At 22.1% G+C, this 14038-nt stretch overlaps 2 protein-coding genes across 16 annotated transcripts in view; one reads left to right on the plus strand and one right to left on the minus strand.

The window, feature by feature from the left end:
* LOC551973 (cleavage and polyadenylation specificity factor subunit CG7185) overlaps positions 1 to 7624 on the minus strand; it is a 33956-nt gene extending 26332 nt beyond the window's left edge. For 2 of the 12 annotated variants that reach the window (XM_006562446.3, XM_006562447.3), the window contains exons 1-9: positions 7462 to 7623; positions 5825 to 6049; positions 5442 to 5669; positions 4210 to 4692; positions 3489 to 3533; positions 2566 to 2725; positions 2183 to 2296; positions 1320 to 1612; positions 292 to 589 (exon numbers count right to left, since the gene is read on the minus strand). In XM_006562446.3, coding sequence (XP_006562509.1) covers positions 292 to 589; positions 1320 to 1612; positions 2183 to 2296; positions 2566 to 2725; positions 3489 to 3533; positions 4210 to 4692; positions 5442 to 5669; positions 5825 to 6049; positions 7462 to 7518 — 1903 coding nt within the window. In that variant the 5' untranslated portion in view covers positions 7519 to 7623. The other 10 variants (XM_016912749.2, XM_016912746.2, XM_016912745.2 and 7 more) reach the window with 10 other exon arrangements.
* A 679-nt stretch (positions 7625 to 8303) lies between these two features.
* LOC550824 (nucleosome assembly protein 1-like 1) lies at positions 8304 to 13902 on the plus strand. Of its 4 annotated transcripts, XM_026441276.1 has the most exons (9): positions 8304 to 8443; positions 9836 to 9999; positions 11020 to 11312; positions 11668 to 11818; positions 11998 to 12135; positions 12327 to 12474; positions 12564 to 12683; positions 13020 to 13133; positions 13357 to 13902. In XM_026441276.1, the coding sequence occupies exons 2-9, from the start codon at positions 9847 to 9849 to the stop codon at positions 13365 to 13367; spliced, it is 1128 nt and encodes a 375-aa protein (XP_026297061.1). In that variant the 5' UTR covers positions 8304 to 8443; positions 9836 to 9846; the 3' UTR covers positions 13368 to 13902. The 4 variants fall into 4 exon arrangements, with proteins under 4 accessions (XP_026297061.1, XP_026297059.1, XP_026297062.1 ...); XM_026441274.1 differs by having other exon boundaries at positions 13020 to 13902; XM_026441275.1 differs by lacking the exon at positions 8304 to 8443 and adding an exon at positions 8609 to 8870 and having other exon boundaries at positions 13020 to 13902.
* The last annotated feature ends 136 nt before the right edge of the window (positions 13903 to 14038 follow it).

Consider the following 14038-nt stretch of genomic DNA (forward strand, 5'->3'; position numbering starts at 1 on the left):
TTTTAATAAAATTTTAATAATGATAATGAAAAAAAAGAAGAAATAAAAATAAAATCAAAGAATAAAAATATTGATAAAAGGAATTATATTATTATTTAATTTGATATAATATGATATGATATATATTTGATAATGTATAAATAAAATAGAAAAAATTATATAAAATATTAATTATGTAAAAAAAAAAATAAATTAAAAAAATATAAAAAACAAACTTTTATATGATGCTTAAATAAAAAGTTAAATGAAAAAATTGACATAAAAATTATGAAATTAATTTAAAAAATTTACCCCTACGTGCAGATCCATAACTCTTAGTTTCGACGCCACGTAAAGTATCTTGAAGAGAACTTATCAATATTTTACATCTATCATCTGCAGCAACTTTGGATTGTTTTATTAAAGAAATAGCCGTAACTAAGGTCTCTATAGCGCTTGCATATTCTCCTGCCGCAGCATCGGATACTGCTCGAGCAATTGCAGAAGAAGAAACAGTTCTATTTCTACCCATAATTTCTTCAAACTCTTGTTCTGTGAGAGGAGGAGGACCTTCTGGACGATGATCAGGTCCTGGTGCGCCATAAGGTGGCTATGAAATATATGTTTTCTTTTAATAAATATTTAGTGTAAAAATAAAATGAATTCTAAAAAAGATAAAACTATATGTAATATTTTAAAATAATTTTTTTTTTTATTTTTTTTACTATTACTCTTTCTTATTTTTTCTTATTATTATTATTTATTTATTATTATACTTCCTTATTTATTTAAAAATATTTAAATATTTTTATTTTATATTTTAATAATTTAAATTAATAAAAATAGAATTTTTATATTATAGATTTTTTTTGTTTTTATTCTGGAATTGATTTTAAGTTAAATTAGTTAAAATTTTAATTAAAAATAATTATTCTTAAAAAACTTCGTTTTTTTTTTACTATTAAAATATTTTTATTAAAATACAAAATATATCTTATCAAAATATTAAAACAATCTAATTCTAAATGAAAGTCTAATCTAATTCTAATCTAAAAGAATTTTGGATTATTAATTCATTCATTATTCTGTTATATTATTCTATTATTGAAAATAATATATAATTTTTTATAAAGGTTAAACATAATTATATTTATTAAAGATTATATTTATCAAAGATATTAAAAAAAATTAAAGAGTTTTTGAATAATCATAATTTATAGCAAATATAATTAATACTCATTTAATAAAAAGTTTAAAATAATATAAAATATTATATATAATAAAATATTTATATTAATTATATAATAATTAATATGAAAATAAAATGAAATACAATATACCTGTGCTGCAGGTGGTCCATAACCATGAGGAGGCACATGGGGTGGACCATGTGGTTGACCATGAGGTGGACCATGTGGTGGACCATGAGGTGGACCATGTGGTGGACCATGAGGTGGTCCATGAGGTGGACCAGGAGGGCCTGGTGGATGTTGTCCTGGATGTTGATGAGGTGGTCCTTGTGGGAAAAATGCTGGATTCACATGTGGTGCAGGTCCTCCTGGAGGTCCTTGTGGTGGTCCTTGAGGTGGACCTCCATGACCAGGTGGTGGTCCTCCTGGACCTGGTAACATTCCTGATCAATATCTATGTTAGCTTGCAACAATGTATATAGCAAGCTTATAAAAATTTTGGATTAGACAAAATAATTGTAATTGAATTGATAAATTGTTTTTTGCTTTAGGATATGTTTGCACAATGCAATTATAATAATATAAGTATCAAAATATTTTCACTATAAACTAAATCTGTAATTCTTTTAATAATAAATTTTTTTTGAAAGATATACAAAACAATAAATTTTCAAAAATATATATTTAATTTTTATTTTTTAATATTTTTGATTTATTTCTATTATTTCTTTGAATTATTTCTTTTGTATCATTTTATAAATAATCAATTTCTTTATATATATATATATAATATATATATAATAAATATATATATATAAATATAAAATAATATATCTTATCAATAACTTAATAATATAAAGAGAATTATTTTTTTGTTATTTTTTTTTTTTGTGAAACACCTTGTACCTTCATACTCCTAAGCATAAAATTTCCCTCAATATCATGCATTATTGTAATAAAAAATTAATAATAGCAATATTGTTAATATTCAAGGAACATCCTAAATTTCTCACCACCCATAGAACCTGGAGGAGGTCCTCTCTGTGGTGGGCCTTGACCAGGTTGAGGGCCTTGCATATGTTGATGTTGAGGGAAACCTGGTGGTCCCTGAGGCCCATGATGCATTCCTATGCACATTGAACAATGACATCAGTGAACTTCTTTTACAATAATTTTATTACATGATGCTTCATTATTTAAAATGATCTAAAGTTCTTTGTGTCTTATTTCAAATTTTAATTTTGATAATTTTTGTGTATCTACTTTATCATGCAAATTATAAGCTGTAAAAAAAGAAGAATTTTACCATAATAACATAAAATGAAGGGAAAAACAGAGCATGAAAGTCCAAGATGTTTCATATATAAACTATGATGAATTGTGATATTTAACAAACCTGGTGGTCTATTCCATTCGGGACGTGGTTTAGCACCTCTTGGATCACCTGGAGGTCCACCAGGATGTCCAGGTGGACCACGTGGAGGTCCTTGACCAGGCGGACCAGGCGGACCACCATGAAATTGTCGAATGGAGACAAACGAAGACTCTATTTCAATCTATTATAATTGAATTAAAAATTCCTTTATTTATTTTAAAAATAAATTAATTAATATCGAGATGGATTAATAAGTTGAATTACTATTACTATTAGAATTACAAAAATAATCATAAATTAAAAATAAAAATTGTAATATTAAAACTCTTTATTTTTTAAACTATTGATAAAGCACTTATATATCAGAGCCAGTTAATTTATCAGAAATTTTTCAATGCATCATAAAAATCTAATTAAATATTAAAAAATTGAAAAAAAATAATTTGGTAGATTTTTTAGAAAGCTTTTCATGTTATACATATCTCATGATAATAAATCTATAATGAAATATTTTTTTATAACAATAAATATTCTAACAAATTTTAAATATTCTCAATTCTGAAAATTGATATATAAAAATATTTAAATTTTTTATTTTTTAATATATAAAAATATGCAATTTTTTGTTTTTTAATTTTTTTATTCAAAAGAAAAATAATTAAATTAAATTGTTTATTAAATTGAAATATTAATAAATAAAATTAGAATTTTTTGTATTTTTTAATTAATATATCTAAATTTTTTTTTAATAAATTTAATTTTAAATATTTTAGAATTGCGAAATTATATTAATTAATATTTAGATTTAATATTTGTTAATATCAATAATATTTAATTGAATATTGCATTTAAAAATGTGATGAATAAATGAATATTGAAAAAGTATGAAATATGGAGAATTTTTACAACGTGAAAAGCAGGAAAAATAACACATTGTGTGTTACCTGTGGTATATGGTAACTGGCTTCTGAAAGGTCTCTAGAGCAACTCTGTTTACGCGAAGCGTAAGACATGTAAGCGCAAAAAATATTCTTGTAATTTATACCATCCATTCTCTATCATATCTCTCTCTCTCTCTCTCTCTCTCTCTCTCTCTCTCTCTGTCGTTCCCCTTTCCCATATATTTCTACATATACAATATTATAAAATTATAATATAAAATATTATAAAATTTCTTTAAATCACACAATTTTTAAATATTTTAAATTAATATTTTGAATTTTTAATAATTTTTTCTATTTTATATATTAATTTGTCTTGTTTTAAAAATAAAAATTTTATTTTTAATAGATAAATTAGATAATTATATGTTTTATATATATATATTATAACAATATTCTTATTAATAATATTAATAAGAATCTTTACACAATTAAAACATAATCAATTCCATAAAATACAAATACTGCAAGAAGTTTTATTTAACTATTCGATTTAATTATTTAATACATTGATTTTTAATTTTATATCTTAGACAATATATTAAATAATTGTATTTTAAATATAATTTACAAAAACTTTACAATTTTTTAAGATTTCTAATAAATTAAATTTTATATATAAAAAATCATTTTGAAATAAATAAAATTTTAAATATAAAGAATTGATCAGTAAAAAAATAAACATAAATTCATATATAAAAAAAAAATAATTTATATTACATACCATTCCAGGAGGTCGATGTTGACCAGGACCTGGTCCTGGAGGTCCTTGCTGAGGTGGACCACCAGGTCCATTTGGACCTCTTGGTGGACCAGGTGGACCATTAGGTCTTGGTCCATTCCATGGTCCTTGTTGATAACCAGGAGGTGGTGGGCCTTGATTAGGATGTCCAGGTAAAGGATGATGTGGTCCAGGTCCTGGACCCATTGGTGGACCATGCATACGAGGTGGACCTTGTTGACCAGGTCCACCTGGACCTGGTGGACCCATGCCGGGAGGTGGCATTCTTTGTGGTCTCACGCCCTGTGGAGGACCCATCATCATTCTAGGACCATGATTTTGTTGTGAATGTTGAGGATGTTGAGGATGTTGTGGATGCTGCTGATGAGGTGGCATTGGTGGCTGATGTTGATGTGGATTATGAGGGCGTTGACTCTGACTTTGTTGAGGAGCCGGAGCTGGACGTGTCTTACACTGAGACTCAAACTGAGAACAATATACAAAATTTTCAAATATAACAGAATATCAAATCTGTATTCATTTATTAACATTAGGAAAAAAAAATAACTAAGCCGTTAAGAAATTCATATTATTTCTATAAAAATACAATAAATTATTGAAACAAAGGAAGAAATAAAAAATTTAAAAAAGCAAATACATATTTTCTTTTAAATTTTTGAACAGTCAATATTATAATGTTTAGTTTAATTGATATTAAAATTATGCTTTGATTGAAAAAAATTACCTAAATGACAATATTAATTTCTTGATAAATCTAATTATGTGTATATTTTAAAAAAAATTTATTATATATATAAGATTGTTTACATTTAAAAAATTAATTTCCGATTAAATAAATTTCAATAAAAACAGAAGAAAAAATATAGAACAACAATATAATTATATTATTATTATTGTTACAAAATATTAAATTTATAATAGAATTTTTATTATAATATAATATATATTTATAATATTTAATTAGAATTTATTATAGAATATTTTTAATAGAATAATGAATAGTATATTTAGTTTTTATAAATCTTGCATTTCCCTAAAAAAAGAATATTTTGCAACTTCATTTAAAAAAAAAAAAAATTTTATATTCAATCTTATATTATTTATGATTATATATATAGATTAAAAGTTTATAAAAAACATAATAAATTTCTTATAATATCAATTATCAATTTTTTTTCTAGTAGTTTATAAATAATATAAATTTCAATACTTACTTGATTCAATGCTTGTTTAGTAGGAAATGTTACTACTGGATTCTGTCCATGTAATTCTTTTTTAGGTAATCTTTCCATACATATTCTCATGCTTTGTTCTGAACCCAGGGATATTACACAGAAACCCTTCGATTGTCCATTGGCTCGATTTTCAAAGAACTTTACTTCAACAAAATCTGATACACCAATACTTTGTACTGCATCAGTTATATCTTGATCACTTGTCCACTATAATATGAATATATTTTAATAAGTTTAATTATAAAAAAATATTCATTCTTTATAAAATATATATTAATTAATAAAAACAAATTATTAATATAATTAATAAAAACAAATTATTAATATAATTAATAAAAATAAATTAACGTTTAATTACATACCCAAGTCAAATTTCCAACATATAATTGATGACGTCTTCCAATTTGATTTGGCTGGATGTTATTTCCAAGTTGATGGTAAGGTGCACTACCATTTGTTTCTTCATTTGGTGAAGTAGTATCACCTCCGCCATCTCCACTATTTCCTGTAGAAACACCGCCATTACCACCAGCAGGAGCTGCTATCACGTCATCATATAAATCAACACCATCACCAGCAAATTCATCCTAAAACAAATCAATATTTATTGATTATAAGCAGTATCAGATTGAGTATCATAAAAATTCATCAATTAGATTAAAGATATATATATAATAATATATAATAATATTGGAATTATATATAATAATACATAACTCCAATATTTATACAAATAAAAACTAATATTATTTAATTATATAATTTTTTTAGAAAAATTTATAATATGTCAATTTATTTCATTTATAATATATTAATAAAATATATTATTTTTATTAAAAATTATTTATTAAATAAATAAACTTAAAATATTATAACCGTACATTTAAAATAGAATTCTATTAAAATAATAAAAATTCTAATTTCTATTTTAAATTAAATTAAAAAATTTTCAATGTTATTAAAAAATTTTAATTTAAGATAATATACAATTTTAATTAATCTCAATAAAAATTTTTATTTTATGAATTATCTTTTAAAATTTTTTAATAAAAAATAATTTTTAAATTTTATATATAATAATATACTTTTTAAAATAAATAATATTTTTTTAAAACTTTTTTTACTTCTATTTGTATTACAATAAATGCATATCTATGTAAAAGAATAACCATAAAAAATATTTTTTTAAAAATATAGAAATTATTATTTATTATAAAATATTAATATAAATTTGAATAATCTTAAAAAATAATATTAAATAAAATTAAATATATATAAATTATTTATAAATAAGAAATGTAAAAAATAATATAATAAAAATATAAAAAGAAAAGTAAAAGTAAAGAAATTATTAGAAATATATATTTTTTAGAAAGATTAACGTAACTTATTTATTAACATAATATAATATAGGCATATAGAATGAAAAATATTTTATTTTAAAATGATCATAGATCAAAAAAAATCATGAAACAAATCAGAAAACATAAAAATAATAATAATAATAAAATTCTTTAAAATAATAATTAAAAAGAAAATGGTGTTTTACATGCAATAATAAAACCTTTATTAAACTGAAGTGATAAACGAAATGGAGGAATAAAATGCTACGACATTTGCCTTACCGCTAACACCATTTTGCTTTTCTTGCTGTGAATCTGTATTATGTATTTGCTTTTTAGTTTTCGATGCAACCGAACGTGTGCAAATCACGGTAATTATATAACAGAATATAGAAAATGTTTATCGGTTGTGATAATTAAATGCAACAGCTATTCATCACGAACGAAATGTATGTTAAAACTCGTGTTCCGTCTGAACAAGAATCAGACACCGCTTTCGAACAATCGTTACCATCTCTCCTCCATGACGCCGAAGAACCTCGCTTTACTATCGCTTTTTTTCTCACAGTTTCGAATGTTTTTTATAGAGATAATCAATTAACAATAATATTTACCCACCGACTTGGTACTTATTAACAAAGATAAAAACGAATTACCTGCGCGAAATCTTGCTCGAGATCGTCGGCGTACAAATCAATGTCACCGTCCGCCATTTTACGTACACCGACGCTCACTGCATTTGACGAAGGCGCCAAGCCTAAAGGAATGGTATTATAGGCGAAAACGTGTTAGCGAATTACGTTAAGTTTTCGTCTCGAACGGATATGACGTCACTACGCCATCTTATTCTCTTTCGAGATAAACGATGAAATGAAGTAGAACTAGAAATAAAATATGTATTACCAACGTGAATAGAAGTTAAAACTCAAAAAATTTATGACATTATTTTCTATTTTTTATTGGAAAAATATTTATCAAAATAAATAAATATTTATCAAATGCAATATATTTTCAATTTTTTTTCTAATTTAAAACTATTTGAAAAAATTTTAGTTATTAGCTTGAATTTTGTATATAATTATATTTTTTATTAAAAATATTTTATAAAGAACGAATCTTTTTCAATGACAATTAATATTAAGTTGCATTTACAATTTTTTTAATACTTTGATAGGAAATAAAATTTATAAAATTATAAGATTAAAGTCATTATTATAAAAAAAAGAAAGAGATTTATTATTTATAATTTTTTAATTACAAATATATTTCATTATAATTTTAAAATTATTTTAAATTATTTTAGTATACTATAAATTAAAATTTTTTTCAATGAAATTTTTTTTATCTAAAGATTCAATTAATAAATTTCAAAATTTAAAATATTTTATTAGAAAATCGTGAAAATTGATTTTTCTTTAATTTTTACTATGATAAAAAATAATTAACTTCGTATTTGAAAAAATAAAATAGGGATTTTTTGAATCATATGATTGTAACACTTAATAAGCACAGAAAAGGATAGAAGAGGAACTAATTTCGTATTGTGCGACTTACTACACGAAAGTAACGATACAACGACCGGTTCGTTGTCCGTTCTGTGGTCCGTTCTTCTTTTGTGAACAGCTTCAGTCTTGAAAGGTATGTTTGTCGTTGATTTTAATGCTTTTATTTCAATCTTTAAACATTTTGAAATAATGTTTTTACTTAAAAATAATTGTATTTTATTTTTTTAAATCTTCATGCATTTATAACCCTGAAAATTATTGCTTTTTTCATTTATTCCATGTGCACGCTTTTTGTATGCAAAAATTGAACCTTACGATAGTTTCGTGATTTCTGTACTGTTCTATATTGTTCTATTAAATATGTAACAAAAGAATAGAATGTATAATAAATGTGACGTAGTTGAATCCGACAAATAGTTGATGAATTAATGTGATTTCCGCTTTTTTTACGGCTTTGCGTGCTTCATCAAATAACCTTTTTTCTTTATGAATATGGTGACTTTCAAATGTCAGTTCAACATTGTACCGAAATCAAATCAAATTGGGAAAATTCATTACGTGTAAATATTTTAAAAAAATGTATATTCGTTCTCAGCTATATGTAGATAGAATTTACGATATTTTTCGTGCATGTTTAATAGATAAAATACCGCAACGTGCAACAGAATTTTAATACTTTTGTGCATTTAATCTATGCTATATTCTTTATTCTGAAATGGATATTCGATATTTATTTTATATCTTGTTCTTTAATATACTTGTTTTATATTTTATTGTTTTTACATGATTTTAGATACATACAATCATTTCTTAAAATATATTTTTTTTTAAATATATATATATTTTTTTTTTCATAATTTTTTTTATCTTTAAATAAAAAGTGTTATGTTAATCTCTAATTAATTGAAAAAAATTTGATTGAAATATGTTCTTAATATGAATATCATAATTTTTAATGTGATTTTAAATATAAATATATCTTATTGAAATGGAATATTTGTTTAGTTACTGGATATTTAGTAATATAATTTATAATATAATAAATAATTTGAAATATTTATTTCATTCTTTAATATAATATATATGTATGAAATCTCTTATACTATAATCTGTTGATTTAAATTTTAATAAAAAAAATTATTTCATTTAAAATTAAATAAAATATATTTATTGTCTTGCATATTTTATATATTTTTAAGTTAAAAAAAAGAATTTTAAATAATTATATTTTTTTCATAAAAGATGTTTAAATTATTTAATTTTTTATTACATATGAAATATTAAATTTTTATATAATATAAAAAATATTTTTATTATATTTTTGTATTACTAATAATAAATTTTAAAATAAATTATATAAAAATACAACATTATTTATTTCTTATTATTAGAAAAGATTAAGAAATTTTTAAATTTTTAATAAGTTTATTTTATTTGATAACTTTTTTTATTTATTATATTTTTCCTAATAAGATTATTTTTTTATTGTGTAAATTTTTTTTATAAATAAATAAAATAAATTTAGATTATAGTACTATGACAACTGATCCAGAGCGTGCTGGAGATAATAGTGAAATGGAATCTGTTGAAGATGAAGACGATAACAAAGCTCCAGAGCTTTTTGCTAAAGCTTTAAATAGGTCTGATATGTTAGCTGCTCTACAAGATCGTACTGCACCTGGAATAGAGGTATTCAAATTTAATATTGTAAATTATAAACAAATTAAAAAGTTAAAAAAAGAATTTTTTTTATAATAAGAAAAAGATTGTGTTATAATCGTAATTTAAACTTTTTGAAATGAAAAATTAAAAATAATTTTATTTAATTTTATTTAACATTTAATTTCACATGAGATTTTTAATATTGAAATTTTGATTATTCAAATTTATTTAATGTTTCATATCATATAAAATTTACATATTATAATAATAATAATAACAATAATAAATAATAAATAATACAATAATAATATATATGTAGAGATAATTTTTAAAAAAAGTAAATATTATGCAATATTATGTAAAATATTAATTTCAAATCCTAATAATTAATATTTTATTGATATGATTGGTTAATATTATAAATTTTTTAATAAATTAAAAATATTATTATAAAAGAGATTCCATACAAAATTTAAAAAAATATTAAGTTTATATTAAATATTATATTTTTCAATGTTATTACTATAAATTTTTAATATTATAATTTGCTTAATTATATATCTAATTTTGTTTTATATTTAATTATATTTCATTCCTTTTTTATTTTATTTAAGTTAACATATGTTATGAAATTTTTGCTTGATAATTGACTATTAGTAGAAACTAATATGCATTACAGTAGATTTTCATAATGTTTTTTTAATCATTTATATGTTAAATGTTTCAATCATAATCAAATCAAGTTTCAATCAACTTATGATTAAAATATTGTTTGTAATATTTTTTAATTTTTTATTATATCTTATATCTTTTCTTAAAAAATCAAAATTTTATAAAATTGATTTAAATATTTTACTTTGAATTAAAATAAAAAAATTAAAATTAGGATATGAAAAATATTATAAATATCATTTGGATGAAGTATATACTATTATGTTGTCATATTCATCATATTAATCATTTTGATTAATCATTTTTATTATAAATAAAAGAAAAAATAATATTTAAAAGATTAAAAGATTATTTAAAAATATTTTCAATTTTTAGCAAATGCAGAATCTTCCAGCTCCTGTAAAACGCAGAATTAAAGCTTTGAAACAATTACAATTAGTTACAACTAATATTGAAGCAAAATTTTATGAAGAAGTTCATGCCTTGGAATGTGCTTATTATAAAATGTGTGCTCCTCTTTATGAAAAAAGAAGTGAAATAGTATCTGGTGTCTATGAACCAACAGATGAACAATGTGTATGGGAGAGTGATGATGATGAAGAAGGATTAACTAATGATTTAAAAACAAAAGTGAATCTCGAAGATGATAAAGAACAGAAAAAAGAAGAGTATGATCATTTTGTTTTTATTAAATATAATATTTATTTCATTTTTATTGTTATTATTCATTACATAAATTTTTATTTAAAAATAAACGCACTCAATTTTTATTTCAATCATTTCATGTTACAAAAGAATATTTAAAACAAATAAAAAATATTATAATTTCTAAACAATTTTATTAAGTTGTTTAAAATACTTTCTAAATAGATTTCTTATTATATTTTCTATTCTAATCTATTCTAATAAATTATATTAAATTAATTTTTATTTCAAAGATTTCTTATTCTAAATTATTTGAAAAATAATAATTAAATATTAAAAATTATCCTCTACATTGATCTTATTAATGAATTATTTTAGAGTTGAAAATGAAGATATTAAAGGCATCCCAGATTTTTGGCTCACAATATTTAAAAATGTTGAAACATTAGCTGATATGGTTCAGGAACATGATGAAGCAATACTCAAACATTTATATGATATTAGAGTGATATTTCTTGATAATCCAATGGTAAGTTGGAAAAATATATAAATATATATCATTTAAATACTATAAAATCAAAAGATTTTATATAATTTACATGCATAAAAATAATTAGATACATATATAAATCTTATATAGTTAAAAATAATAAATAAAAGATATAAAGTAAAAAAAAATTTCATTAAAGATAATGAGATTTTTTATAGGGCTTTGTTCTTGAATTCCATTTTGCGCCAAATGAATACTTTTCTAATTCAGTTTTAACAAAGGAATACATTATGAAGTGTACCCCTGATAAAAATGATCCTTTTAGTTTTGAAGGACCTGAAATATACAAATGTAAGGTAAATGTTGTTTTTAATTTCAATTTATATGTTTATAAATTATATACATCTATATTATTCTTTATTTTCTAATAATATTTATTTGAAAGTATTTAAAATTTACGATATATGTATATATGTATATATGTATGTATGTATATATATATATATATATATATATATATATATATATATTTTAATTATTTCTATAGGGATGCGTAATTGATTGGAAGAAAGGAAAGAATGTTACAGTAAAAACTATAAAAAAAAATCAGAAACATAAGTCTCGAGGGTCCATACGAACAGTAACAAAAACTGTTCAGAACGATTCTTTTTTCAATTTTTTCAGTCCACCAATTGGTAAAAATACAATTAACAATATTTTATTTTATATTTTATATTTTCATATTAAAAATACATTCGTTATTTATTACAAATTATTCTTTTAGTGCCAGAAGATTCTGAAGCAGAATTAGATGATGAAACTCAAGCTTTATTATCCAGTGATTTTGAAATTGGTCATTATATTAGGGAACGTATAGTTCCTAGAGCTGTATTGTATTATACAGGTATTTTATACATTATATATTTATTTTATACATCAAAATATATACCTTTAATAATAAATTATAAAAATTATAGAATATTTACAATTAATTTTTGTAATTCTTTCGAAAGTAATATTTTTTACGAAAATAAAAATATTTTTATTTCAAACATTAATTAGTTAATTATAATTACTGAAATGAAAAATATAAATTTTATTTAAATTTTAATCAAAAAAAAATTTTAAATCAAACCAAATAATATATTAAAAGATGCATATTAATACTAAATTTAATTCAATAAAATATTATTATAAACATAAAATTAATAATAAATAAAAGAAATAATCAATATTTCAGGAGAAGGTTTAGAAGATGAAGATGAAGATTACGAAGAAGAAGAAGGTGATGAGGATGACCCTGAGGAAGAAGATGAAGATGATGAGGAGTCTTCTCCAAATAATGCACCACCAGGTGGGAAACAACAGGGAACAGATCCTAATGACTGTAAACAACAGTAGAATTACATACAGATTAAACTAAGAAAAAAAATTGTCCGTGCGTACAGTAAGCGACAACATACATACACAAACACTAACGAAACTTGACCGATAACTGCCTAGATATCCTGCACCAGTGGCTCCAACGTAATCCTGTTTGTATCAATCATCTAATCATATCATATCTCCTATTCCAGATCAAGCCTAGACTCTTCGACATACCGGTGAAAAAAAAATTATGCGTATCCTCCCTTTATCCAACGTTGACGATGAATAGAAAATATGGCTTATTAACAGCCTAAGATTTAATGTCATATAAGTATAAATGAATTGCGCTCTCCGCTCCACGTAATCATTGTCATTTTTAATTGCTTCATTTTATACTATTGTTACGTTTATATACAAACAAGAAAGTTAGTTGAATTTTTTTTTAAAACGCACGTTGACCTATGAAGAAATTTTTGGGTACTGTTAAAGCATTTTTAATACAAAAAATTGAAAAAAGCAAACAGCAGACAGCGCTTTGTTTCTTCTTGTCGTATAACAAACATATAGTGCCATTTTCCTCTCCTGTTTCTTTTTTTTTTTTTTTTTTTCTCTCTCCACTTTTTTTTTAATTGTTATTCTCCTTTAAGTTCTTAGTATTCCCTTAAGTTACATAAAGTCTTTTTATACGGTTTTATACTAAATTGTTTTCATTTCAATTTGTTATGGATTTGAATTATACTGGATTTTGAAACTGATCAAACTTGTCTATATTACCTTTATAATAAGTTTTATAAAGTTTCATAAAATACTTCAATCATATTTAAGATCTAAGTTAAATAAATTTTGATAATATTAAAAAGGTAAGTATTAAAAAATATATTATTTAAAAAT

Source organism: Apis mellifera, linkage group LG6, assembly GCF_003254395.2.
Source record: "Apis mellifera strain DH4 linkage group LG6, Amel_HAv3.1, whole genome shotgun sequence".
Lineage (NCBI taxonomy): Eukaryota > Metazoa > Arthropoda > Insecta > Hymenoptera > Apidae > Apis > Apis mellifera.

Coding starts and splice junctions, on each gene's coding strand:
- LOC550824 (XM_026441274.1), top strand. CDS start 9,847: ATGACAACTGATCCAGAGCGTGCTGGAGATAATAGTGAAATGGAATCT. Junction 11,313..11,667: donor AAAGAACAGAAAAAAGAAGA/GTATGATCATTT, acceptor GAATTATTTTAG/AGTTGAAAATGAAGATATTA. Junction 12,684..13,019: donor AGCTGTATTGTATTATACAG/GTATTTTATACA, acceptor TCAATATTTCAG/GAGAAGGTTTAGAAGATGAA.